The sequence below is a fragment of the Mauremys mutica genome, chromosome 8 (genome assembly GCF_020497125.1).
Source record: "Mauremys mutica isolate MM-2020 ecotype Southern chromosome 8, ASM2049712v1, whole genome shotgun sequence".
Classification (NCBI taxonomy): domain Eukaryota; kingdom Metazoa; phylum Chordata; order Testudines; family Geoemydidae; genus Mauremys; species Mauremys mutica.
The window spans coordinates 59,568,937-59,595,700 of NC_059079.1; the positions used below are offsets into that span (position 1 = coordinate 59,568,937).

A 26,764-nucleotide genomic window follows, 5' to 3' on the forward strand; every position below is an offset into this window, starting at 1 on the left:
GTTATGCATTAGAATATAAATATGAAGCATGTAGTTGTGACAGAGTGCTGGGCAAAGGGTTGCTGATTCAGCCTTCTGTCATGCAGGCTCCCATTTAGGGGGATAGATTAGAGCTGGCTGGAGATAACCTGCCCCTAATTGAGGAGGCCGAGACAGCTGCTGCCTAATTAGCCTGGGGCTTTTTAAGAGCCTCAGAGGAAGGAAGCCAAGGGAAGAGCAGGAGGAAGGGGAAAAGGCAGGGAGTAGCAGCAGGGCAGTAGCTCTTCCCGACCGCCCACCGATGGTGGAGGGCCAACTGTACATTGTGAAACGGTGGTAGGAACAAGCCTGTAAAGAACTGCACCTGTGGTTACTAATCCCAGGGTGTCAGAGTGACTTTGTGGAGCTAGCAGAGGCAGGAGCCAAAGGGACCCTGCTGCACGCTGCTACAGTAGTGTAAACTGAGGCTTTCCATATGTCATTAACAGAGGGGAAAGCTTATTGCTGTGGTGTAAGAACAGACTGAAGTTAGCCCAGAAATGCCATTTAAAAAGTTTCCTCTGACATTCTAGTCAGCAGCAGCAGCTCTGATGATCATCAAGAGACACATCCTATCAGCTGGCAGCTGCTGTGAGCGGCTGAACTGGCCTCGCGTGGTAAAACATCCAGTGCCAGGGTTGTGTTAAGCAGATGATTATTTCCCTGAACTCAGAGCTTAGGGGATAAGTTTAAAGGCGCTGTGCCTGAGGGTGGGATTCTGTTGAGTCCTAATGCAATTTAAGGGCTGAGACAGCTGGTCCCAGCACATGTATGATGTTCTCGTGCCACCAGAGCCGGCGGGGGGGTTGCAGGACATGGCACCCCAGGCCTTCATGTGATAGACATGATAGTGAAGCAAGGGTCCCAGCACACTATCCTAAACTGGCTGCTGCTGCCCAGTGAGCACCCCCACTACTTGGTCCTCTGGGGTGGCACAGTAGGCGCTTGCTCAGGTGTCTCTTCTGGGATTCCTGCTGCTTTCCACCTCTGGGCTAGCAACCGGGTGCCTTCTTCCTCAAGGGGGGCTATTCCTAGGTGGTAGCAGCAGCAGCATTAGCAGCAGCCGCCAGTTCGTGGGGCTGGATGTTGCCTGCAAGCCACGCTCAGGGATCCACAGAGAGGAGCTGCAGCTCCCTGGTGGTCTAGTGGTTAGGATTTGGAACTTTCAATGCCACTGCCTGGGTTCAATTCCCAGTTAGGGAAAAAAAATAGGGGGGAGGGATAGCTCAGTGGTTTGAGCATTGGCCTGCTAAACCCAGGGTTGTGAGTTCAATCCTTGAGAAGGCTACTTAAGGATCTGGGGCAAAAAAAATTGGTCCTGCTAGTGAAGGCAGGGGGCTGGACTCAATGACCTTTCAAGGTCCCTTCCAGTTCTAGGAGATTGGTATACCTCCAATTATTATTACCATACAGAAGGGTGGCAAGTGTGTGTGGCATGGTGCTTTACAGGAACCTGTGTGGGCAGGGGAGGTATTTCAGAGCCTCTCTTTCTGTATATGGGGTCAGGGGCTCTGAGTATGTCCATTATTGGAGGTGGGTGTGTCCATTTTTGGCCCCATCCCTTGCCAAGGACACACCAGGCCCTCTAGCAGCATTCACACTGCTGAAAATTGGCAGAACAGCCAGGGCTCACCAGTAAGGGATGAGTCTCAGAGCTCTGTTTGTATGCCCCACCCCCCAGCAAACCAGCCCACTTTATGCCTTGCTCTAGCTTCCCCATGCCAGGCTCTCATTAAACAAGGGGCTGCTCAAGTCTTAATTTTTTGCTGATTAGTGGGTCTTCCTTTATCATAGAGGGGATGTTTTCCTTAGTAGTCAGGAGGCCTTGGTCATGGCCAGCTGAGCTCTGGTGACTTTGGCCATACCATCTGGAGGTCTCTAGCCAAATAGTTCCAGAGTGTGGAATTTAGATTGCAGTTGCCAGCTGCCCTTCAGAACTCTGTAGATTGCTACTCCTGGGGATGTTTTTTTAAATGTAAATAAATAAATAAACCCTAGGAAATTCCATGCCAAAGAGCAGCAAAGATGCCCAGCTAAGCACTTAAAATTCAGGAAACTGCACAGAATAGAATAGTGGCCCAGCACCTCAAAGCTATTGAGGCATTTGAAATCAATGGGCATTAGGAGCCTAAATACAAAGATCTGGGCTGGTATGTCCAACCCTAATTCTGCTTTGTGCATGCACTGTATGATGTGGTATTTAATTACATGGTCACACACTGTTTCACTGATAATACAATATAAGAGCATACTATTTTTATTTCCACCATAGAGTCACATGGGTGGCATCTTGCAGTACTGTGATCTGTTCTATGCCCCAAAACCAGACCCCATAAGATTCATTTATAGGAAAAGCATTCGGGGCACCATAGACAACACACTACAGCTGAAGTATAAGCCACACAGAGTAGTAGTGAAAAGGTGCCTGCATTAATAGAAGTGGAGAATTAAGGCCAAGATTTTGGAAGTGACTCGTGATTTCATAGGCCAACATAAGACAAGGATGCCTGATTTTCAGGGAGTGGTACTCAGCACTTTCTGGACTGAATTGGGAGACCTGGGTTTGATCCCCCCATCTGTCAGAGTCCCTGGATACCGTTGGCAAGTTATTTAATCTCTCTGTGCTTCAATTCACCATCTGTATAATGGGGATGACAACACTTCCTTTGGTTGCCTTGTCTAAAGAGTGTGAGAGACGAGGCCTAGCTCTTAATGTACATAGTGCCATGCCTGGCACAGGGAGCCCCTGATCTCAAATGGGGTGTCTAGACATGATTGTAATATGAACAATGATAACAATGGCCAGAGCCACCGCTGATAATATAAATACATCCAAAAAGATTGTGAGGCACTTAGATACTCTGGTGATAAAAGTACTAGCTAGCTGGGGTAAATGGACATAGCGCCACTGAAGTTAATGGAGCTATGCTGATTGAAGCCATCGGAAAAGCTGGCCCGAAGTATGTAGTTAGGGCTTACAGCCGCACAGGGGAGTATGCGGAATAAGAATGGGTCATTTTATATGATGACTTTTCTGTCCTTAACTGCAAATTAAATCCCGGGCTGCCACAGGGTGTAGGCGCTTAGCAGCCATTTATTCTGCACAGTTACAGGCTTGTGAGCACACAAGCAAAGCAGGTGTAAAGGGGAACTGCTATATTCTGGCCTTGCAACTCCCCTTGGCAGCTGAAAGAGGAGAGTGACCCGAAAAACCTCAGTGCAACCTCAACAGTGGCATCTGTGCGACACCCTGAGCAGGGGAAGAAAAAGGAATGAAGGAGGTAGGGCTGGGTCACCACCAACAGACTGGAGGGGCGGCACAGAGAAGACATTTAGAGGCAAGAAACTCCAAATGAAAAGGTGGCCATTTCGCTCTGCAGGTGACAATGAAGGAGGTGTACTATTCCCTGGGAAATACAGTATACAGTCAGAGCCCTGGCAATCCTCAAGGCCAGGGCCTGTCAGTGCTTCCAAATGACTGATGTAGCTTTAATCAGCTGGCTTGATGGATGATGGCTGCAGCAGGGTGACACTTGCTCAGTGTGCCATTAATTGAAGGGATGCATTCTTATTGGTGGAGGAGAATGGAGCTTTTCATGCCAGTCAGCCAGTCACGGAGCAACATACCAGTACACCTGCTTTGGGTGGCGGCAGCTGGGAGTTTTGGTTAGTGAGTTATGTTGATGCTTCAGTCAGTAAATGTGGGTCAGACATCCACACATCTGGCTGGATGGACAATTTAATTCTAGGTGGTAATGAGAACGTATCTATGGGGCTTTGACAGCTGCATGGTAAGTGTAGTGGGGTGAGACTCATCACCACGGCGCCTCCTGCTGGCCATTCTGGAATTAGCTCAAGTCCTTCTGCAGGGCACCTGCCTCCAGTGGTGTCTCGCTTGCCATTACTCCCGCTTTGCTGTCTCCACCTCTCTGGGACCCGTGTCGCTCCCCGGAGTCTTCTTCTGGACAGAGCCCCTGCTCTGCTGTCTCCCCGCCTTTAGGGGGAACCAGCAGTCTATAGTCCAGCCACCAGTCTAGTCCCTTGTTCCAGGGCAAACTGCAGTCTGTGTTGGCCACTTCCCTCAGGGCAAGTGGGGGCAGCCCAAGCACCTTATCTGCCCGTCCTCCAGGGCCTTAGTCTGGCAGCAGTCAGCTGAAAGCTTCTTCTGCACTGCTACCCTGCCCAGCACTGCTCTAGCCACGGTGCACCTAGGCAGCCAGTGCTTCTCCCTAGCAGGCCAGAGAGAGCCTGCCCTCTGCTCTGTTGAGCAGCTCTTTATATATGGCCCCTGCTGGCCCTGCTTGGCCGCTGCAACAAGCCACCTCCTAATTGGCTCACTTAGTGAGCCCTCCTCTAAATGGAGGGTTCTGCACAGGCTCCCTCTAGCCTGCTTTAACCCTTCCTCCTCCTGGTGTGGGGCAACCATCCCACTACAGTAAGACAGACATGAACACATCCCTTTGGTCCCGCTCTGCTTCACCACCCGTGAGCCATGAACGTCCCAGTGGACTGGACTGATGATGGGGGCATTACGGTTAAGGCTACGCTTTTGGCACAGGGATTTTTATTAAAAGCCACGGACAGGACGCAGACAATAAATCACGGCCGTGTACATGCAGTAATGCCGTTTTCACTACATAGGTACAGAATCTTTTAAATTGCCTGGTAAACTCGGGCTGAAGCCTGAGCCCTGCCCCACGGGGCTGAAGCTGAAGTCCTAGTGCAGCTGAGGCTGAAGCACTCGCAGCCATCTCTTAAAATCACAGAATCCGTGGCCTGAATCATGGTGTGTGCAAACGGAATGCACCTGGACTGCATGGCAGGTGGGTTACACCAGGGTCTGTCTAGCCCCTGCAGCAGAAAGGCAGGTGTGTTACAGTGGGGGGCTGCCTGGCACATGCAGCAGCATGGCAGGTGCATTCAGCGAGGCTGTAACTGGCACATTCAGTACCCAGCAGGCTGTATGCTGCTGGGCTGTACCTGGAGCACAGAGCAGGTGTCTTCCATCAGGCTACACCAGGAATGCTCAGCAACAAAGAAACAATGTTTTTCCCAGGCCTACCAAGCAAGTGCCATTTGGAGCTAGTGCTGTGTTTAATTGCAGGGCAGGTGAGTTCTCCTGGGAAGTACTTAGAACACACAGGATGTGCGTACTGCCAAAGCATAGCTGGAGCTCTCAGCAGCGTGGTCAGTGAGTTACCCCAGGGTGTGCCTGCACCATATATTGCAGCACGTGTGTGCTACCAGGGAGAACCTGGAATAGTTAGCAGGAGGGCAGGTACAGTCTACTGGGACATAGCTGGACCTTTCAGCAACTATTAAAGGGAGTGGCAGGGGCTTTAAGTGGAATCAGGACCCAGTCTATCCAAAGTGGGTTTCTAATGAGAGAATGAGTCCATCTTGGCCCCACTGTAATTAGTTAATTGCTTGGTTGGCAGCTAACAAACAAGCACCTGGACAGATAAAAGGCTACCAGCACTCAGTTGAAGGACTGTGCGCCTAGAGATAAGGATCTGAGGGACAAGTAGTCCCAGCGTATACAGGAACCAGGCAGTGGACTCTTGAACACCAGGAGGGTAAGCCTGCCAGAAGTATTGCCCTGGGGAGGCTGTGGGATTCCTGAAGTTAGGAGGAGATGCCTGCTTGAATTAGCACCCAGGCTTCCAGAACCAGGGTGGAGCTTGAGGGTCTAAAGCCCTTCCCTGGTAGAATCTTAGTCTAAGAATTCTGGTCTGGGAGTATTTCTTGCATGGGGCAGAAGGCCCGTAGGGCCACTCTCTGCCACAAGGGGGCATGCTCGAGGTCTGTGCCCCCTCAAAAGGTGTCTGCAATTCATTGCTTCACTCAGGGATTTTTAATAGAAGTAAGGCCCTGTTCTGTTTCCAGTATCCACAAAGAAAGCTGTGCAGTGACTTTATGGCCTGCTGTGAAAGGCTGGCACGCCGGCAGCAGGGAAATGAGGTGCATCCTCTTTGGATTACATTTCAGTAGCGCAGGGCTCGGGTACCTCGTCTGGATTCGAGCTGGCTGGGGAGATGGTGGATTGGATCCACGTTGCTCGTATGTGAGCTGAAGGCCTGAGAGTGTTACCTGTGGCTGGGTTGCTGCTTGGTAGAAGGGTATATGGAGAAGCTGGGATGGGCTTTTCTCACCTTTCTGTAATTCTCCATGTATAGATTTTCCCCAGACTGTGCTGCCTGCTGGTGCTGGCTAATATAGACTCAGCAGCTCCAGCTCTCCCTCGCTGCTGTCTCTATTCATCAGCCCCCCACCTTTAAACTAACCCACCTTACCCTGTTGGCTCCCCATGGAATCACTGTGGAGATTTACAGGGTTTACAAAAGCATTTAAAGAGCTCCTGGCCTGACATTGCAGGGACACATGTGGTGAGCCCTGCTCCAGAGCTCTAGCCCCTCTCCAGTGATGTAAAGGGGCCCCCGTGCGGCATCAGACAGCCCATCTGGGGAAATCCACAGGTGGTGTGCAGCTGCCATAACTGGCTCTACACCAACCTCAGCGTGGGGGGCATGGCCAGTGTGGGGGAAAGTACAGTATGCGAGTCATGCTGTGCTCCAAGCGTTCCCCACATACGGCAGCATCCCTTATGCTTACACCAGCCCGAGGGCCCCTCTAAATTGCGCCCAGGACTCAAATAGGCTGTGGCTGCCCCCAGGTTCAGGGGATGGCAAAGTCTGGCCAACACTGAGGATTGGGCCACAGCATCTCGCTGCAAGGTCTATTGGCTGCAGCCATCAGCCAGGGAACCACAGATGGGGACAAGGGCTTCATTTAACAATGAGAAACCAGCATCGGAGTTCAAATCAGTGGCGGTTCCTGATCTGTGTGTGGCTAGGAGCAGAGGTACAAGGGTTATAAATAGACTTCCAACAAAAGGGAAAACAAAGTGAGGAGAGAAAAAAAACAGAAAAGGCTCAGCAGAAAAGGAGCCATGGCAACCGTGCCAAAAATAGGTTGGGAACTTCTGCTACACGTATGTGGATGGACATGCATAGATCTCTCTACAGGTTATTTCACCTCTACAGCCCCTCACCTTCATCGCAACCCCCTCTGATTTCACATCCACACCTGCCCTCTCAGAACCATCAATACCTATCTACCACCACCTCCCCCTGGCTCTCCAATTCACATCCACACTGCCCCGCAGGTGTCCTTCCCTGCCTATGCGCACCCATCCTTCTGCCATCGCATCTACATAATCACACGTGCATCTGGCCGTTCATATCTCCACCTGTGCACCCCATCTGCTGATAATTGCCTCTAGGTAGCCGTCCACATTTATGCCGAGCATCTCTTCACACGTGCCCAGAGAGCATCTCCATTCAAAAAGACACAGCCCGAGACCACGTTGTTTTCAACTTTGTTTTGTTTTGCTCAAAAAGGCAATCTTTTAAAAAATATATTAAAGCAGATACATTTGACTAAGGTGGATCTCGGCTGGAGAAATCGACAAGAATTGAATCCTCTCCCCCCAAATAAATACGTTTTAAAAAAACAGCAACAACAATTGATTAAATAAATAAAAACCTCAAAGGAGAAGCTACCCACAAAGCTCCACCTCTGACTGTAACGACAGGTGTGTCCATCCAGGTGCCCAGTCGCTGCTCATGTCGACAATGGAACGTCTTGGCTCAATGTACCGAGGTGCATTGATGGTGCCGTGATGCAGAAGGAGGGTGGAGTGCTCCCCGCTTCTATGTGGGAATAGGGGAGATCAGGCAGGGCTGCCTGTCCCACAGACCGCCCCCACCCCCAGTTGGAATCGGCCAGCTTCTCCGCTGCCATCAAGGGAATGGTGCCAGAGAGCAGGCGGGGGTGGGAGGAAGAGGCAGGGAATATGTTGACTTAGAAAGTGACACGGAGAACGGAAAAGCTGGGATGTGGGTAGAAACGTCTGTTAAAAAGAATACAAAAGTGCCTGCACTGAGGAAGGCCGCAGCCGGCCTCTTCCCACGGGGTGGGTGGGAGTGAAGTGTTCTGAGCAGTTCTGGCCTGCTGGGGGTCTGAGGTCTTGCCACCCGTCCCTTCGCCTTCCAGCTCTGTGTGGAGCACTGGCTGGGCTCACAGGCCAGGAGGCAAGGTCACAGGCGGAGGTACTACCAGATGTCTTCTCTCTAGGGCAGACTCCTCCCACCAGCTTTCTCCCCCGCATGGGCCTGTTCCCAGGTGAAATAACCTGTTGATTTTTCTGCCTGGTCACAAGTGTCATTTGTGACTGGGAAGGGGGAGGAATACAAGCCATTCCAAGGTGAGCACCCTATCTCCCTAGGCCTGGCTCCCCTTTCTGACCAATTTGCATCTGCTGCCTTGCAGTCTCTTGCCATGGCCTGGGCATCTCCTTGCATCCTTCACACGCTGCCAGCCCTGTGGCTGGTCACGTGGTGTCCCGTGGAAGCACGCGGTTGGCACTAAGGTAAAGCCTTCGGAAGTCGTGGTTCTCCATCCCCCTCCCTTTTCTTGGGCCCCTCCTCAGAGATTCCAGGTGCCCCAAGGCTAGCTGCACAATTTGCCAGTCTCATACTCCATGGGGCTTGGTAGTCTAGCACTGAAGGCCTGCATGGAGGATTGGATCCTTCCCACTTCATTGTTGGCCAGCTTGAGCCGGTGCCGGAGCAAGCAAGAGAAAAGATCAAGCCGGGTTTTGCCGGGCGGTGAAAGCCGGTTCACCCGATCCCTGATCTCTATGAGCTGTAAGAGGGCCGAGTCCTGGGAGCCCTGGGTGTATGGGTAATCTAGCTGAAGGATCAGGTCCCGGATGGCGTCCGGGTCAAATGGCATGCTGAAGCCAAAGACTTGCAAGCTATTGATTTTCATGTATCCCAAGTTCTTAGATGGATCCACCATCTCTAGGGGCTCATAATAGACAGTCTCATTGGAGCTGTCATCCAGAGACTTGATCCGGCTCCTCAGGTACACATGGACTGTCTCAAAGAAGGTCTTCCACTTGTTTCCTAAGGTGAGTGTCCAATTTTGGCACAGGGCCGAGGCATCCACGCTAGTCCTTTCCCAGTCCGGGAAGCCCTCCTCCTTCACAGGCATGAACCAGCTCTCTGAGTGGCTGCCCCCGAACGGGTTGACGTAGACGGCCATGACTGGCTCCAGGGTGCTGTTCTTGGTGAGGCATATCTGGAGGGAGAGGGCCAGCATGATGTGGACCAACCCTGGCTTGTACTTGTTGCTCTTGAGGGTCAGCAGCATGCGTTTCCTCCAGGAGGGATCGAACCAGCTCCCCAGTCGCATGTCATTGCTGATGAAGATGGAGTGCACCTCAATGCGGCTATCCCGTTTCTGGAGGAGGTACTTGAGCTCCAAGTCCTGCAGGTCCGTCTCCAGGCCAAGATAGTGCTCCAGGGACTCCGCCACCTCCGGACGGCACAAGCCCTGGCTGAGCACATAGCCTGGGTTGCAGGTCCCACAGCGGGTGCTGTTCTCCTCAGCGCAGGCAGCGCAGGCTGGCCCGTTGCCCAAGGCACATGGTATGGACCCCTGGCAGGAGACTTGGTCGGAGGGGCAGGTGCAGCTGTGGCTGTCTTCCAGGAACGTCCCCGGTGGGGTGGTCTCACTGCAGTACAGGAAGGACTGAATGCGGTTCCACCAGTAGGGTAAAGATCTAAAGGAGAAGGAGGCAAGAGACAAAAGGCTCCTTAGTGCCAGTGTGAACACGGCTACTGCTCTTCCAGAGGGACAGTGTGGTGGCCTGTCCCCTGGATATATTTATTGTTCTGGGGAGAGGACCAGCCCTGGAGACTAGAGTCCTCAGGTTAGCCACGGCACAGGCAAGGATCCCCATGACACCACTCCGAGCCTGGAAGAGCCAGCACTAAGGAGGCAAAGCAGTTCAGTTGCCAAGGGCTGGCTTCTCTACTCAGGTCCCCAGCACACTGGGGAACGCTTCCATGGCGTGACACATTAGGAGATGGGCGGTCATCCTTCTAGTCCCAGTTTGGTCAGTGCAGTGCATAACAACTGGGCCAAGTGATCCCAAGCCTTGTCCCACCCAGCCGAGAGCTGGCGCCAGGGGACACCGTACCTCTCCTTTGGCAGTCTGAAGCGAGGCTGCCTGTGGCAGCGTTTGCAGAGGTTGAAGAGACGCCGGATGATTCGATGGGTTTTCTTGAGCAACAGCTTCAGGCTGGTGCCCAGCTGCTGGTAGCGATGCTGCACGTCGAGGTCCATTGCCCAGTACTGGGAGACTGTCGTCATGTTCACGAAGCGATCCTCCGGGAGTCTCTTCACCAGGGACTGGAGCTCCTCTGTGGGTAGAGAAGGGGAAGTCAGCAGAGCAGGAATGCAATGCAGGAAGAGCTGTCTCATAAGGCTGGAGTCACCCTCAAGTGGGGCCTATCATCCAGGTTAGAGTCTTTCCCCTGGCTTAGCCACCAGTCCAAACACGTGGCCCCTGCACAACGCCCATGCAAATGGGCTTAGCACAGGGGTTCTTTGCAAGGACTGGTGGGACAGAGCCCACCCGCCCGCAAGGCACCAGCCCTTCCCACCCCCATCACATCAACTCTGAATTTGGCCTCTGATAGCTTGTAGATTTGCTAAAATTACACAATAATACTACTTAGCACCCTACAAACTGTCCTCACAATGCCCCTGGCAGCTAGGTCAGGGAGGAGCATGGTCCTTATTTTACAGCTGGGGAAACTGAGGCGGGGGGGGGGTGAACTGACTCACCCTGGGCTACAGAGGCAGGATTAGAACTTGGGACATGTCCTAGCTGGAGTTGCTAGACACCGTTTCCCTCAAAGAAAAACACATTTAGGCTGTAAGCTCTTTGTGGCAGGGCCCATCTTTTTGTTATGTACATGGCCAGTGCCTAGCACAAGGGGGTTTTGAGCAATGCATGAGACTCTAAGTACTAGTGCAGTATAGATGACAGAATTATAATAATGATACCTAGCTCTCATCTAGCAATTTTCATCACTAGAGCTTAAGCTATTTTACAAGGGAGCTCTGAATCATTATCACCATTCTACAGCTGGGGAAACTGAGGCAGAGACTGGGCACATGACTTACACAAAGACACCTAGCAGGCCAGTGGCAGGGCTGGGAATAGACCCTGAGTAGCAGGCCAGGGCTTGATCCATTAGGTCACACTACCTGGTTAGACTAATAGTAAGGTCTCATTCATTTCTATAATGAAATACCACTAGTTTATTTAATGCAGTTTTATTTATTGTTTTTTCATACCACCTAAGGGTAGGCAATGAACATCACGGTCCCATGTGCTGCACATACAGAGTCAGAGACAGTCCACCTGCCCAGAGAGCTGATATTCTAACTAGATCAGACAGACATGGGGTTGGAAGGGGAACCAAGGCAGAATGTGGTGAAGTGACTTGCCCATGGTCACAGGAAAGGAGCCTGGAATAGAACCAGGGTCTCCTGAGTCCCAATCAGATGCTTGATCCACTAGGCCATGTTCTGTTGCTGTTAATCATAGAATATCAGGGTTGGAAAGGACCTCAGGAGATCATCTAGTCCAACCCCCTGCTCAAAGCAGGACCAATCCCCAAATGGCCCCCTCAAGGATTGAACTCACAGCCCTGGGTTTAGCAGGCCAATGCGCAAACCACTGAGCTATCCCTCCCCCCGAATGTATTGGTGGAGAACGTGTCACCAGTGACCGCTGCATGCTCTAGCCGTGATGCCAATCCTTCACATTCAGGCAGTTCCCACCTTTCCCAGCCAGACCTCACGCTAGTTCTCTGCACACAAGTCCCCCTTGGGACTCAAGCAGGTCCCCCCGGCAAGAGCAAGGCAGGTCCCATTTGGTTCCCCCTGCCAGACTTAACCAAAGAGGTGCTGGTTCCCTGCGACATCCTGCCACAGCAGCTCTAACACACACTCCTCAGGGTACTGAATTCCCAGGGGCAGGGCCAGTTCCCCAAGGCATTGTGCGTGTCTCTTGACAGCCCTCTGCTCCCACTGACTGCCACTGGAGTCGGGATGGCTCAACGCCCATGTGGGATTGTACCTTTAATCTGCTTGCTAGGCCTAGATACTCCCCCTGGCAAGGGTGTCCCTGGTGGAAAGGAGAGACCACTTTGGAGACCGAGGCAGAGATTTCTGAAGTCATTTTCCCTACACTGGGAGCTAATGGATTCATCTTCCGTTGCACGTGGTGTTAGTGGAGAGGCTGGTAGCCCTAGTCGAAGCCAGGCATTGAGCTGTCACGCTCCTCCCATGCAGCTAGGCCAATGCACCTCACTCCTGACTGGCTGTTTCAGTCATGGGGACCCAAACAGCTCTGCCACTGCACCTTCCTTGCAAACCACCACACCAGCTGTTTCAGTCCTGGACACATGGAGCTCTGCCAGTTGCCCTGCGCTCCCGACCGTCAGCCCCCTTAGCTATGTCATGCCAGAGATCACCAACGGAGCCTGAAGTTAGGGTGCCACGGGCTGACACCTGTACTCAGACTGAATGGCATTTTACTCTCCAGAGTCCCATTGTTTTCAATGGGGTCTTTGGTGGCTTAATGCCCTGATCAGAGGCCAGTGATCTCAGTGGGAATCTTCCCATTGGCATTAATGGACTTTGGATCAGGCTGTAAGGTGCTATTTACTATGAGGGAGGCTGCCAGAATCTGGCCCTTTGTAATTAACAAAAATCGTCTCTGGGAAGCTGTCAAACACTATAGCAATGGGATTCAGATAAGTACGAGAGACAGAGACCCCCTCTACCCATTTCCACTTGGGCAACTTTCAGGATCTGAACCCAGATTGCCAGGAGAAAGAGGGCAATGCAAGAACCCCCTTTGCTTTCAAAATCCCACTTCATGCATCTTTTGTAATTCTCTTTTCCCTGTCCCTCTGGGCCGTTCTGCTTCCCAGGCCAGGCCCTGTCCACTAGCCACACTGCCTCCGAAGCATTAACAGTACTGAATTCAGGTTTAAAATTGACAAGGGGACAGATGTGGCTGTGATCCCAGCTGCTGCTGTTTACCCCATCCCATAATAACAAAAGAACAAGGGGACACCCTAAAAGGCAATAATGTTTTTTTTTTTAAGTCTACATATGATGAACCTGTGGAGCTCACTGCCACTGGATATCATTGAGGCAAATAGTGGTCATTTTAAAAGAACATTTTATAACGAAAACAACATTGCAGTGAGACTGGCTGGGATAAACATGGAGGGTCGACATTTTCATTCTTCCAGGTGTAAACTGATTATAATCTGGGTCAGGAGGAAATCTCCACACAGAGGGTAGATTATTGCATAATGGAGTAAACCTTCCCACATAAAAATGGCCATAATGGGTCAGACCAATCTAGCCCAGTATCCTGTCTTCCAACAGTGGCTGGTACCAGATGCTTCAGTGGAAATGAAGAGAACAGGGCAATTATTGAGGGATCCATCCCCCGTTGTCCAGTCCCAGCTTCTGGCAATTGGAGGTTTAGGGGCACCCAGAGCATGGGGTTGTGTCCCTGACCATCTTGGCTAATAGCTTAGCTAATACTACTGGGAAGCATCTGGCACTGTCAGAGCTAGGACAGCAGACTAGCAGGGTCACTGGTCTGTTCCAGCACAGCAGTCTCAGTAAGAGGAGTGGGTCTCAGTGAGCTCACACATTCCTGGCCTCACCTGACTCCTCAAACTGTCTATTGTGATTGTCCCAGGCATCCTGGATCTGCAGCAGACTGTCTTCCATTGCCTGGATGTCGGCTTCAGGGCAATTGCAATCCTGGAAGCCAGGCCCGCATTGGCACCAGCAGTCATTCTTCCGGCAGATGAGCTCTCCCTCCGAACTGCAGGTGATGTAGCTGAGCGCGGCCGCCACAAAGCATTCCCGCAGGTAGTCGGGCAGCAGCACCTGCAGCCCTGCACAAAGGGAGAGTCCCAGGAAAGGTGAGGCAAGCAGACGCCCCACACGTACCTCAGCGCTATGTGTTTCCCATCTGCGGGGATCTGGGCCAAATTCAGCATTACGAACGGCAGTGGAGCCACATCCATTGATACCAGGGCTGACTCTGGCCCAGAGTGTGCAATATTTATGTTGCTACATCAACCGCAGTGGAGATACACCAGTTTCCATGTGTGGAGGTTCTGGACCTGGAGCATCAGACGTGATGTGATCTGGGCCTTGAGGACTCTCCTCACTTTGCCCAATAACCGTCAGGGTGGAAGCTCCGGTCTAGGAAGGGATGGATTTCTACAGCTGCAGAGACTCAGTTCAGAGAAGCTACAAAAGTGCAAATGCTCATTAAACATGCCAAACAGGCTGGGACTCCCAGGGGTCAGGGTCTCTCGTGGCATTTCAGAGACAGAGGTGGTTGAACCAATTTGGTTAAACCGAGCAATGACTGGCACCTTCATCCCCAAACTCAGCCCTGTCCCTCAACCTTTGGGAGAGCTGGAAAACCTGAATTCACTTTTTTCCGGGTCCCATCCCCAGCTCTCTACGTGGATTCTTTGTTTATGGGTTCTGACCGAGACTGACCCTGGAAGTGCCGGACATCTCACCAGGAAGCCTCTTCTTGGGAGATCCCTCGCCTAGCTTTGCAGACCCAAAGAATCTGCAGTAATTTGGATCCGGTCCAGGCAAACATCCAGGGCTGGCGCCTCCGCCGGGCTCACTCAGAATAGCTCCATGGGCTGCTCTGCCGATTGACACCAGCTGAGGCTCTACCCCTCAGTGCTGGGTACTGCAGCTCAGTGGTTCTCAAGCTTTTGGGGCTCAGGACCCCTTGTAAATGGTTATGGCCTGTTGTGACCAGTGAAGACTCCCAGAGCCTGGGAGCGAGCAAGCGTATTTGTGCCCCCTACCAGAGGCGACGTGTGGGGGAGCATGTGGGGTCACATGCTCCCCCAGATTTCATGGTTGTGCCCCCCGACCCAGACAGGCTGGGTGGCCCACTGAGGGGACTTGGGGGTGGAGGTGATGCTCCCACACTGTGGGGCTGGCCCCACCGAGCCTGCCTGTCATTGCTGGCCCCACTGAGCTCCATGCCACCTGGCATCACTGGTCTGAGCCGCCCCTGTGGCTTTGCGCCCTGGGCAGCTGCCCCACTTGTCCTGCCCTGGTTACAGACTTGCCCTGGGGTGGTTTTGGTGAGATCCTACCCAGCACTCATCCCACAGTGGCGGATCCTGCAGCTCCTGTGTTGTGGGGCTGGCTGAGCTTGGCTTGCTGCACCACTCAGGGTTCTGGCAGCCGGGGCAGGGTTGTTCCTTCTCCAGGGCTGGCCTCCTGGTGTTCCCCCAACCCCAGCCACCCCCACTTTGCATTTCTCTCCCCCACCCTCCAAAGCACCTTCCCATCCAACCTTATAGGGGCCCAGGGCCCAGCTGGGACTAGTGGGGCAGTGCATGCTTGGGCCCTGATAGGAGTCAGCGTGCAGTGAAGACATGATCTAACCTATTGGGATCGCCTATGACACGGGGTATGCCCCCCAACATCGGGGCATTCTGGGTAAATGGGGCCCTTTTTTGACCTAACTCCTGTACATTCTCCCCCTCCTTCTACTTGGTGCCCTACCCATCCTTGCTTCAGTATCCCTCCTCTCTCCCACTGGCCTCTCCCTCCCTCAATGAGTGCTGTAGCGGCTGGCTCTGGCCGTTGCTAGGCGTGGGGGATGAAAGGAGGAAGGCTGCCGTCCTCACCTAGTAGCTGTACTTTGTTCTCAGGGCTCTGGACGAGAACCGAGCTGACCGAATCCAAGTTATCGTAGTTGCTGCAGCCTAGAGGGCCTGTCCGGGTTTCAGTTACCTGTGAGAACAGGGGGTAGTAAGAGAGTGAGTGAGGCAGGACCTGGCGTTTGCATCACACCTCAGCAGTTAGGGTCTGAGCCTGCAGCTGAAAACGTGCAGAGCTCTGTCAATGCACCTCAGGCCTGACCCGTACTCCTTCCTATGCCAGTGCTGGGCTCTGTGCCCCTCTACCCGGGCACTGCAGGCCTGACTCTCAACATCTCCGGCTGTGCCAGTCCTGGGGCCACGCAGAACTCTCGTCCCCTTGCTGAAGTCATTGCACGTGTGAGGGGATTTGCCCTACTGCATTGCCAGGGAGAACTTGGATACTGGCCAATTCCCATCCCAGGAAGCCTGGCACACCAGATAAGTAGTTAGGGAAGGAAAAGGACCTATTACATCCCAGAACCCACCCCTAGCAATGGCAGGGCAGCATCTGCTGGTGGTGGCCCCATCGGGCATTAGCCAACTCGGCACTAATAGTCCACGCTCTGTTCTCAGCTCCTGGAGGCCAGGCAGGGCCATAGAAGGAGCAGGAGGGGGCAGAAATGGTGAGCAGCGAAGGTGCAATACAGTGGTCTGGTTCATATGAAATAGAAGGAACATGGGAAGAGGCCAGAAGGGTGGTTGAGGTCCCTTTGTGAAATCCTGGCCCAGGTAGTCTCAGGCTGGGCAACCTTGGAAAGCAAATGTAAGTCAGAGGCCCAGGGCCATCCTTCCGGCCAACAAGGAGCCAGCCAGGCCAGCAGAGCAGTCCCGAGCGAGGGCGTCTGCGGCAGTGCGAGAGACAGGCGGCCCGGCAGCGCTGGGAGAAAGGGGAAATAATTGTGTGCTAATTGGCCTGTTGACACAGAGCAGCTCTGCCTCCAGCCTGATGCAGCTCGGCTTCGTTAGCGTGGCCAATTTCCCATAACTAACAGGAAGGCGCTAACCTCGCTCCGGCTCCCTCTCCCCTCCCAGCAGGGACGCTCGCTGCCAGAGATGGGGTTATAATTGCCAGCCTGCGGGAGGAGAGTCCAGGGCGGGGACTGGGCTTCAACCAGCCACAGTTTGCATCCCAAGTGCAGCATCGGGGTGGGGGTGAGGAGAACAGGGACCAGGAGATTCCCTTCCCATCGCCTGACTGTATGTGGCACACCTGCTCTATGCTCCTCAATCACGTTAGATCCACTCAGCTCAATCAGCTGAACACAGAGGGCTTCAAAGAGCAGAGGGGGGCAGATCTGACAATCACAAGGCGACCCCCAAAGGCCCGGATGAGAACAGCCTGTCCAGAGATCTCAAAGCACAGCTGTTTTACTGAAGGAATTAGAGCATAGAGATTTGCCCCACGTAACTCAGCGGCACAGCCCGGACTAGTAAGCAGATCTCCTGATTCCCCAGCTCACGCCGCATCCTCTGGGCCACGCTGTCAGCAGCCAGTGGGCGAGAGGAAAAACACTTACGTTGGGTTCTATGTGGAGGGGAAGGAGGAAGTGCACGGTTGGCCTCCCATTTTCAGAGAAACAGACCAGGATGGAGGCTGAGCCCTCTCCTATATAGCCCAGCACAATGAGCGCTTTGCCTGATCTGTACACAGCAGCTCCAGGCTGGGAGCCGGCATGACACTTTCAGAGGAAAGGCACAGATGTAGCAGAGCAATGCCAGCGCGAGAGCAGCAACTCCTCAGCCCTCCTCAGCAAGGACGGCCCTGTGGCCTCTGAATTACGTTTGCTTTCCAAGGTCACCCTGCTGCCTGAGACCACATGGGCCGGGATTTCGCAAGGGGACCCCACCACCCTTCTGGCCTCTTCCCATGTTCCTTCTATTGCATCTGAACTGGACCTTCGACCACTCACCATTTCTGCCCCTCCCCCTTCCACAGCGAGCTCCCCCCACCTACGGCATAAAGCTCAGAGCTCAGGAAGGGTTTACATTGGAGCCTCTCAGCCCAGTCTCCAACCACATGAGGAGATTGACTTGGTTCTCTACCCACAATGGAGCAGGGTGTGGATGCCCAGCACTGGACCAGTAGTGGGCTGTAGGTCAGGGCTGAGGTGCACCAGCAGAGTGGTGGAGGGGAGCTTTTCACACCCTCTGGCCAATGTCGCCCTGTGAGTCCGGACACCAGCCGTTTCCCTGAGCCCCCCACTCTGGTGACAGAACACCGGCTGCAGACCGCAGCATAAGAATGCTGTGTTGGTCTGTGCCGCGAACGGCCGCCTGGTGGGGCAGTTTAATGGTAGGCATTTGGAACAGACGGGTGGGATACCGAGTGGTGGATTTCATTGCTGGCTCTTACAATGAAAGGCTGGTGTTTTATTTCCTGATGGATTGTTCTCAGCCATATAAGATACCCAGGGGCTAAGCCACAGGAGCCAGTATGGACCGCAACATAGGGAACAAGGTGAAAGCAAGACATCAGCTTGCTAAGGGGTAGAGATGGTCAGAACAAGACACGTCGTTTGGAGGGTCTGGTGAAGGCTCCCCTGCCCAGATATTTGATTATTATTTATGTATATTGTGCCAGGTGCTGTACAAACACAGAGCAAGAGACAGGCCTGGACAACCCCTTACAGGCCAGACCGAGGAAGCGTGTTACTGGCCCTGCATCACAGAGGGGAACAGAAGCAACTTGCTCGAAGTCACACACGTTCTGTAGCAGAAGCAGCCACCAAACCCAAGTTCTCTCAGCCAGAGGGCAATGCCTTGTGAGGGAGCGGCTGTCACAGCATGACTGTGCCCTATGAGAGGGAAGAGAGTCCAGTGCACCTGTGACTGATTAGCAGCTGCCCAACGGGGATTAAAATAAAGCAGCTGGACCCTTATAAAGAGAGCATCAGGCAGTAGCAGGTGAGAGCTGCCTGGGAGAGACAGGGAAGTTGCAGAGAGGAGAAAATGATGTGGGTCTTCCCTGGGAATAGGGAGGAAATGCTAGGAGGCCAGTGGAGGGGTTAGCCTGCTGCCCTTCCTGAGCTAGAGAGCCAGTGCCGAGAGGCTGAAAAGGGCTGAGCTGTGTTCAGGGAGAAGAGTCAGGGGACTGGTGGCTCTCAGGTGGCTGGCTGGGAGAGAGAGGACCAGGAACAAGGTCAGAAAGGAGTGCTGGGGGACTCACAGGTGGGTGACCTGGAAGCGTTGTCCTCAGAGAGGGGACTGGAGAAATCCCGGTATCTAGATGAGTGTTGCTGTGGGAACTGGGAGAACTGTTTTACCATGAGAGTTTTATGCACTATTGTATGTGTACATGACTAAGTTATGCCTAGAGGTGAGTCTCTGAATTGGACAACGAGACAGACTGTCTCTCTTTATGGCTGGACCGAGGGGAAACTGAGGCAGGAGCAGATATCATGTCACAGCCTACCACAGGAGGGGCATGTGAGGAGGGGCCACCCTGTGACAATGGCTCAGTGCCTAGGGCAGTGCAGTGGAAGTCTGGAGACATGAGATCTCTTCCTGGCTCTGTCATTGACCAGCTGGGTGACCGTGCGCATGTCACGTCCCGCCCCGTGCCTCAGTTTCCCCTCTCACCCTTTATCTGCCTTGTGTACTTTGATTGTAAGTTCGTAGGGACAGACGTGGTTCCTTCCAATGTGTTTGTGCAGCATCTGTTGTGTCTAGCGGCTACTGTAATACGCAGAGTAAGTACTTGCAAGCCCATCCCTCCTGGAATGAGCTCTGTACCCCTTTCACTTTTGCTTTACTTTGGAAAACTAATGCCAGAGATGCTAAGCCCCCATCCCCATCTGGATAGGCAGGGTCCCCCTTGCTGTCACCCCCACCCCCACCATTCTGGGGCCTCCTGCTCCGTGCTCAGCGGTGGTATTACCTTGATGGCGGCTGTGGCTATTTGGATGTGGTGGAGCCTGCGCAGCGTGCTTTCCCGGTCAATGAAGTAGGAGGCAGCCAGCTGGTGCAGAGTCTCCAGGGAGACAGTGGAGCTGTTCCCGCCCCCTCCCGTCCCGACCGCTTCCGCCTTCCGGCTCAGCTTGCGCTTGTCCACGAAAATGGTCAGGGACTCTTCTCCTGCACAGGCACGTGAGCCGGTCAGTGTGCTCCAAGGATGCTCAACTCCGCTTCACCGTCAGTCGTCGATGGGCAGGAACCGAGCCAGAGCCTGCCTCCTTGCCACCCCTATGGGCTGGCCATCCCTCACAGCAATACAAGCCCGAAGGATGGGCTGCTGGGTAGGTCTGCCCCACAAGGCCTCTCACAGGCGTGCGAGTTGGCTCAGTGGGGGACGTCAGCCTGCAGCCCCTCTGATTTCCAGCCACTCTAATCAGACCCTCGAGACTGAGTCCCGGATCGCCCAAGCAGCGTCACAGCCCCTTGCTGCTCAGTGGCCATCCTGAGCCGGCTCGGAGACATTGCCACTCCCTGGCCAGCTCGCCAGTGCCCAACTAGGAGGCTCAATCATGCGGAGACCTCCAGGAATCCCAACTGGTTCTGCCGGGTAGGCAGGAGGGCACCACTGGAGGCCATCTCTCCATTACATCGGCCCTTCCTCTGCCTGGAGACACGTCCCTGTGCGTGGATTTATAGAACCAGCCTCTCTTATTAAAGGGCCATTGCGTCTTATCTTTTACTGCCTTGGCCCTCACACAGTGGCCCATTTGCAGGACAGAACACGAGAGGCTAGCACACAAATACAACCCATTCCACTTCTTCCCTCCATCTCTCCTGCGCCTCTCACATCCCCATCAGAGCCCTGAGCCATGCTCCAGGCCTTGCCCCCAATGCCAAGCAACCCAGTGCTTGAGGCTTGGGGAGCATCGGGGCATTCCTTTGGGGGGCCCAGTGACGCTTGGCCAGAGGACTGCGGTTGAGTCATAGGAGACTCTCCTGCTCCATTCGGAGATGGAGCGTGCCTTGCCTGGCCCTCTGCAGGTGTTAGCCTCGGCTATGTGGAAATGTCTGTGTGCTCCCAGCCCCATGGTCACTCAGTAAAGAGACCCCATGCTTATTGGAGCCCTCGTATTTAGGGCTTGTTCTGCTGCTGCTTGTGCCCCGTTGCTCAAAGCTGCTCCCAGACATCGAAAACATCCAGGCATCTCTTTTAAAACCCACCCCCTCTCTCTGCTGCTCTCCTTGCCAAACACTAGTTGCTGTTTTTATGGGCCCCAACGCAGCAACAGCGGCCAAGATTTTTCCAAAGTGACTAGTGGTTTGAGGGACCCAACTTGAGATGCCGGAAAGGAGCCTGATTCTCAGGAAGTGCAGCACATCCGCCCTCCGAAAAAGAGTCTCTTTTCAGGGTTCTTGGGTTGGGACCCCAAAATCACTAGTCACTTTGGAAGATCTTGGCTGGTCATCACTTCCGCTGCTGAGCCAGCAACAGCGGTTCCATGAGCAAGCACTGTCCCCAGAACTGGGCAAACCATGCTCACATCTCGATGCTGCTACATAAGTAAGGCAGGAAAGGTAAAGGCCATTTTGCATGGGCCAGATCCTCAGCTGGTGGAAATGGAGTTAGCGTCACTGACATCAATGCCAATTTGCACCAGCTGAGGATCTGGCCCCAGGAGCATAACTTTGGCACAGGAGGCACTTACCTCCCAGAGTGGCGGAGAGCAGGAAATGCGTGCCGTATTTTTTAATCAGGTTTTCTGTAATCTGTTGCAGGCTGGGCCTTCGTCCCAGGAGGCGGATGTTCCGGATGAATTCGGGGGCCAAGGGCAGTGGCAAGCTGAAGAAATCTTTCCTTTCCAAGGCTAAGTTATTCACCTTCCAGCGGGCAAACTCTCTGGAGAAAGAAGCCAAGGAAAAGCAGTCATGAACTCCAGTATCCAGGTGAGAGGGATGGGAGGATGGGCAAATGGGAGAGAACATAAACCCCCATCGCAGTCACAAAGGCTGTAGTATGTACTGGTCATTGTACCGCCTTCCATTAGGGGTGGGTGAAGGTAGATCCAAGGAGACCCAAGCAAGATCAGGGCCCATTGTGCTAGGCGCTGTAATGGACACCTAGTGAGACAGGCTCTGCCCACAAGAGCTCACGCTCTAATAGACCAGACAGGATTCTCATCCCCACTTGTGACAGGCAGGACTAGGGTCCTCCCATACTCGTCCCAGGAAAGTACAGTAGAGGAGTCCTCCAAGCTGCACAGAGAGGCTGTATGGGATATAGCCAGTCAAGAAGGCTGTAAGGGGCTAGCCATTCACAGGGTTGCAAGCTAGTATAAAAGGAGCTGCAATGCAGCCCCAACTCAGTTGCGGCTTACAGCCAGGGGAGTGCAGGTGGTGCTCCTGGCTGGCCAAAGGGAACTGCAGCACCACGGACAGTTCAGTGTGGGCAGGAACTGGGGGAAGCAAGAAAGAGCTGCTGGCTGGCTGTCGGGCCTGAACACAAAAGAGTCCTGAGGTAGGCTGAAGCTTTGGTGAAGGCTGGGGCTGCAGGGAAGTGGCCCCCGGAACTGAAAGTGGTTACTAAAAGGACATGGTGGCATGTGGCTGTGATTCTTAGGGTCCCTGGGTGGGGACCCGGAGTAGTGGGCAGGCCCGAGTTCCCCCCATAGGCCACGGGGGAAGTGACCTACATTTGTACAGTGATAAACCCCAGAAGGGGATCTGAACTGTTAAGAGGCCCAGCAGGGGCCAGAACAGACCAGAGTAGGAGAAGAGCCTCCATGGAGGAGGCCCTGCGGGCACGGCTCCCTATCAGGGCCAGGAGCGCTGAAAGATTTTGTTGCACTGCTGCCCCAGAAGGGCTCTGAGTTGTGTTCCATATACACGGTGTGAGACTTAGCTGGAGGAATCACCACAGACTGACAGAGGTGCAGACGCACTTGGCCAGAGGGTGCTTCTCAGAGGTGGGGTGCCACCCTGTTACATGCTCTACAGATGGGGAACTGAGGCAGAGAACCCAGGGTCACAAAGGGAGTCAGTGGTAGAGCAGGGAATTGGACCCAAATCTTCTGCATTCCAGCCCAGGGCTGTAACCAGAAGGCCAGCCTCCCTCTCCTTCAGCTACCACCTCACATCATCTCAGTTGCTTTCCCTTCGTACGTGGAGCCAGGCAAAGCCCGGCTCCCTCTATTCTCTGTCCTGCAGGCGTGCTGGCTGCCTTTGTTGTGGAGTACATGAGCCCCCGCCGGCATGCAGCACAATACAAATCCATGTATATACGACAAGTCCCACATGTGTGCTGGAAACATCTCATTTGGAGGGAACTGGGCTAGGGATATTGCAATATCAGCTGGTTAAGTACGCCCACAGAGAACTGAATAGATTAGGGATTTAGCCAGAGTCTCTCATAACTGGCGGTAACAGACTATATCTAACAGGTCTAGCTCCCTCCAACGCACCCCTCATATGATCAATAACTCTGCTCTGGCAGCCGAGAGGAGAGACTGGAATGGAAACAATTCCAGCTCACTTCAAAGGAGGTGGGAGTGAGAGACAATGGATGGAGGCTGAACGCACAGCTGCTATTCCAAAGACCAAGGCAAGAAGTTGAAATGAAACAAAATCAGCCTGGGAGTAAGGCACAGTGATGATGATGATGATGAACCACAGGTAAAGCTTCCCAAGGGATGCTACATCACTCTGCAGCTTTAGCATGAGACTGCATGGATGGCCTCCTATAGGATATGCACTAGTTCCACCACACGTTAAGGACCCTGTAGCGGGTTGGTTACCCGCTCCTGCCCTGAGGGGTTTAAAAAGTGACCTGGCAGGGCTTGAAAGCTGCAGCTCTAAAAGCTGGGCTGATTGGGGAAGTGGCTGCAGCTGGGCCACACCCCAATCAGGCCACAGCTGGCCCCTATAAAAGGCTGTGAGCCAGGAGCCCACTCAGTCTCCTTCTGCCTGTAGAGGGAGAAGGGTCTGGTTGTTTAGAAGCTAGACACAGGGTATCTGGGTGAAGCAGGGCTGGGGAAAAGAAGAGGAGCTGGGGAGCTCCTGCCTGGAAAGTCCCAGGCTGTAGCCTAGCATAAGGCCAAGAGGTACTGGGGGCTGCAGGGGGCAGCCCAGGGGTAGGCAAAGGCAGCAGGTCCAAGCCCCTTTGCCTGTGATGAGTGGCTGATACTGCAGTCTGCCCCAGGGCAGGGGGGCTAGATGGAGACTGGGCAGTAGCCAAAACGGAGGCAAAGTGGGGATACTGGGTTGGAGGTTCCCTGGGGAGGGGAGACCCAGATTGGTGGGGTACTACCCGGGGGCAGCACCCCAGTTAAAAGGGCACCGGGGTCCAGGGAGGTACTTGGGGCCAGAGGACAGGTGGATCACTGGCCTGCAGCGGGTGCTCTGGGCTGGAAATTGAGCTGATTCCCGGAAGACACCAGCAGGAGGCGCCGCAGGGATGAGTTGCCCCATCTACAGACCCGAAGTGGGGATCACTGGGTGATGTTCACTAGCCTGGGTGATGCAGATGGTTGGGCAAGATCACAATGATCCCTTCTGGCTTTCCAGTTTATGAATCTACCCATCCCCTGCTGCTGAGGCATCCAAACTCATTTCACATGTGAGCCAAATTCGAACCAGCGAATCCATTGGTAAAAAGGCCAATCTGTACTGGAAGCAACCATTGACTTCCAGCTAGGTAGCCACCACAGCCTGGGTGGGAGAGCCCCTTTGAGTAGTGTTTTCTCTGGGGAATTGTCCTGCTGTCATAATACCCTATGTGATCTGCATGTAGCAGATGATGATTTGCAGGAAGCATTTACCACCCTTTGATCTAAACAGATTAACCCATAGGCCATCACAGGTATTTCCTCACACCGCAGCCTAGTGAATGCTTAGGGGGACATATCCCCAGTCTCAAAGGGTTGATGGGTGGCTGCATGTGAGAATGCTTACTACCAGCACCAGCCAATGGTGCAACAAGTTTGTAGGTAGTGTGGCCAGGCTAAAAGTGCTATGTGGACTCAGCTGACAGCACAGTGATCCCATCTGGGAATTCTGCGGCTGAAACCTTTGCTCTGCTATGCAGCTGTGTGTATCAGCTATTCCTGGTGGGCAGGGCCCTGGAAATGTTTCCAAGGTTAGATATAGAGACTGGTACTCAGAGCTAAGTAAGAGATGCCAAAACTTCAGGCTTGGTCCACTGACACCTTACCAGAAGGCTGCATCTAATCTGCAGGAACATTTGCCAAAGTTCAGAAATGAAAAATGCATGCACACAGCTGGGCTGCTTGCTTCCCCCTTGCCTTGCTGGTGATAGACAGGTGTGGACTGCTAGCTGATGGATTCCACCCACAGACAAACTAGTAGCTGATCACAGTGTTCTCCTCGTGCACACGGCTGGCTCCAGACACCAGCCCAGCAAGCAGGTGCCTGGGGCGGCCACAGGGAAGGGGCGGCACGTCTGGCTCTTCGACGGGAATTTGGCGGCGGGTCCCTCGGTCCCTCTTGGAGCAAAGGACCCGCTGCCGAATTGCTGCCAAAGACTGAAGTGGCGCGGTGGGGCTCCTGCAGATCACAATCGCAGCTTTTTTTTTTTTTTTTTGCTCTTTGGAGCAGCAAAAACCCTGGAGCTGGCCCTGCTCGTGCAGTTTCCACCCTGCAGATGGTTTCAGAGAGCCTGAGCCAAAGCCCGCTGAAAAAGACTCCAGATGGTTTTGTATTAGCCCCAAAGAAAGGCACATGAGCCTCAGTATTATGGTAGCATGAGATCAGGGCCCCAGTGTGCTATGCACTGTACACACATGGCGAGAGAGTGCCTGCACCTTAGATCTTGCAGTCTAAATAGACAAGGAGTGGGAGGGGAAATAGATGAAGTGTTTTGCCCAAAGGCTCTCAGCAGGTCAATGGCACAGCCAGGGAATAGAACCCAGGTCTACCGACTAGACCACACTGCTTGCTAATTATATTAGTTAAAAATTAAAGTTATAAACAAACATAGGTAATCCCAGAGCCATTAGTTATAATAGCAAGCCAGTATAAATTAATGCTATGTGTAATAGTAATAAATTAATCATAAATGGTCTGAACTATTTATAATTGCTATGGAACAGATCCTATACCACATGCAACATCCTGGGCCTGATTTTTCTCTGGTTTATATCATTGACTTCATTGTCCTGATTTACAGAGCTGTAGGTGAGAGGAGACTCAGTCCCGGGTATGCTAATATACTTACATGTAAATATAATTGTACATGGAGACTGAGTAAATAAAAAGGATTCGGAAGGCTGGGGATCTGGCCTGTTAAAATAATTTTCCCTGGCACTCTGCCCCTCCACGTCTAAGATACTGAACAATGGCCTATAGAACATGGCCGTTCTTTGGGCATACCTGAGCTAAGGGGTCTGAGGTTTAAAATGTCATTACCCTGTAAATACAGTGATATCTCTAACAGAAACAGCTATAAAATCAGTGCCTGATGCTGCTCCTATTGAAACTACAGGCAAAACTCCCACTGATCTGTCTGGGTCTGCTTATGAGTGGGAGTAGGGCACGAGCCAGCAGGGGTCCTCAGGAATACTCTTCATAGGTGTACACGGCCCCACTGCCCAGGGCTCTCCAAGCAGTGTGAGGCTGCTGCTATCCCCAGACAGGGCTGTTGCAGGAATGGGGTGGAAGGGAAGGCCCGATCTGATGCTTTCCCACACAGTGTGGGAGTATGCTCAGCTATGCCACCTCCTGGAGGTGGGAATTCTGGGAATGGAGGGGGACAGGAAAGGAAACTAGAGTGTAAACAATGGAATTCGAACTCAGAACCTCTCTTGGTACATAGCACCCTCCTTTACCCTTCCAGCACCTCTGGCAGGAAGGGATGTATTATCCCTGTTTTACAAAGGAAGAACTGAAGCACTGAGAAACACCACGTAACTTGCCCAAAGTCAAGCAGGCAGTCTATGGCTGAGCTAGGCATTGACTCCAGATCTCCTGGATCCCAGTTCAGTGCCCTATCTTCTAGATCAGAGGTCGGCAACCTTTCAGAAGTGGTGTGCCAAGTCTTCATTTATTCACTCTAATTTAAGGTTTCGCATGCCAGTAATACATTTTAACATTTTTAGAAGGTCTCTTGCTATAAGTCTATAATATATAACTAAACTATTGTTGTATGTAAAGTAAATAAGGTTTTTAAAATGTTTAAAAAGCTTCATTTAAAA

The 26,764-nt window shown here is 53.0% G+C and overlaps 1 protein-coding gene and 1 non-coding gene across 4 annotated transcripts in view; one reads left to right on the plus strand and one right to left on the minus strand.

The window, feature by feature from the left end:
- Positions 1-1,149: 1,149 nt before the first annotated feature.
- On the plus strand, positions 1,150-1,221 carry TRNAE-UUC. Its single transcript has one exon. It is a non-coding gene; the product is annotated as a tRNA-Glu (tRNA).
- A 5,649-nt stretch (positions 1,222-6,870) lies between these two features.
- The window catches only part of BRINP2 (BMP/retinoic acid inducible neural specific 2), a 61,650-nt gene continuing 41,756 nt past the window's right edge, over positions 6,871-26,764 (minus strand). For all 3 annotated transcript variants that reach the window (XM_045026817.1, XM_045026815.1, XM_045026816.1), the window contains exons 3-8: positions 21,266-21,456; positions 19,543-19,739; positions 15,651-15,756; positions 13,632-13,868; positions 10,067-10,289; positions 6,871-9,646 (exon numbers count right to left, since the gene is read on the minus strand). In XM_045026817.1, coding sequence (XP_044882752.1) covers positions 8,530-9,646; positions 10,067-10,289; positions 13,632-13,868; positions 15,651-15,756; positions 19,543-19,739; positions 21,266-21,456 — 2,071 coding nt within the window. In that variant the 3' untranslated portion in view covers positions 6,871-8,529. The remainder of the gene's footprint in view (positions 9,647-10,066; positions 10,290-13,631; positions 13,869-15,650; positions 15,757-19,542; positions 19,740-21,265; positions 21,457-26,764) is intronic.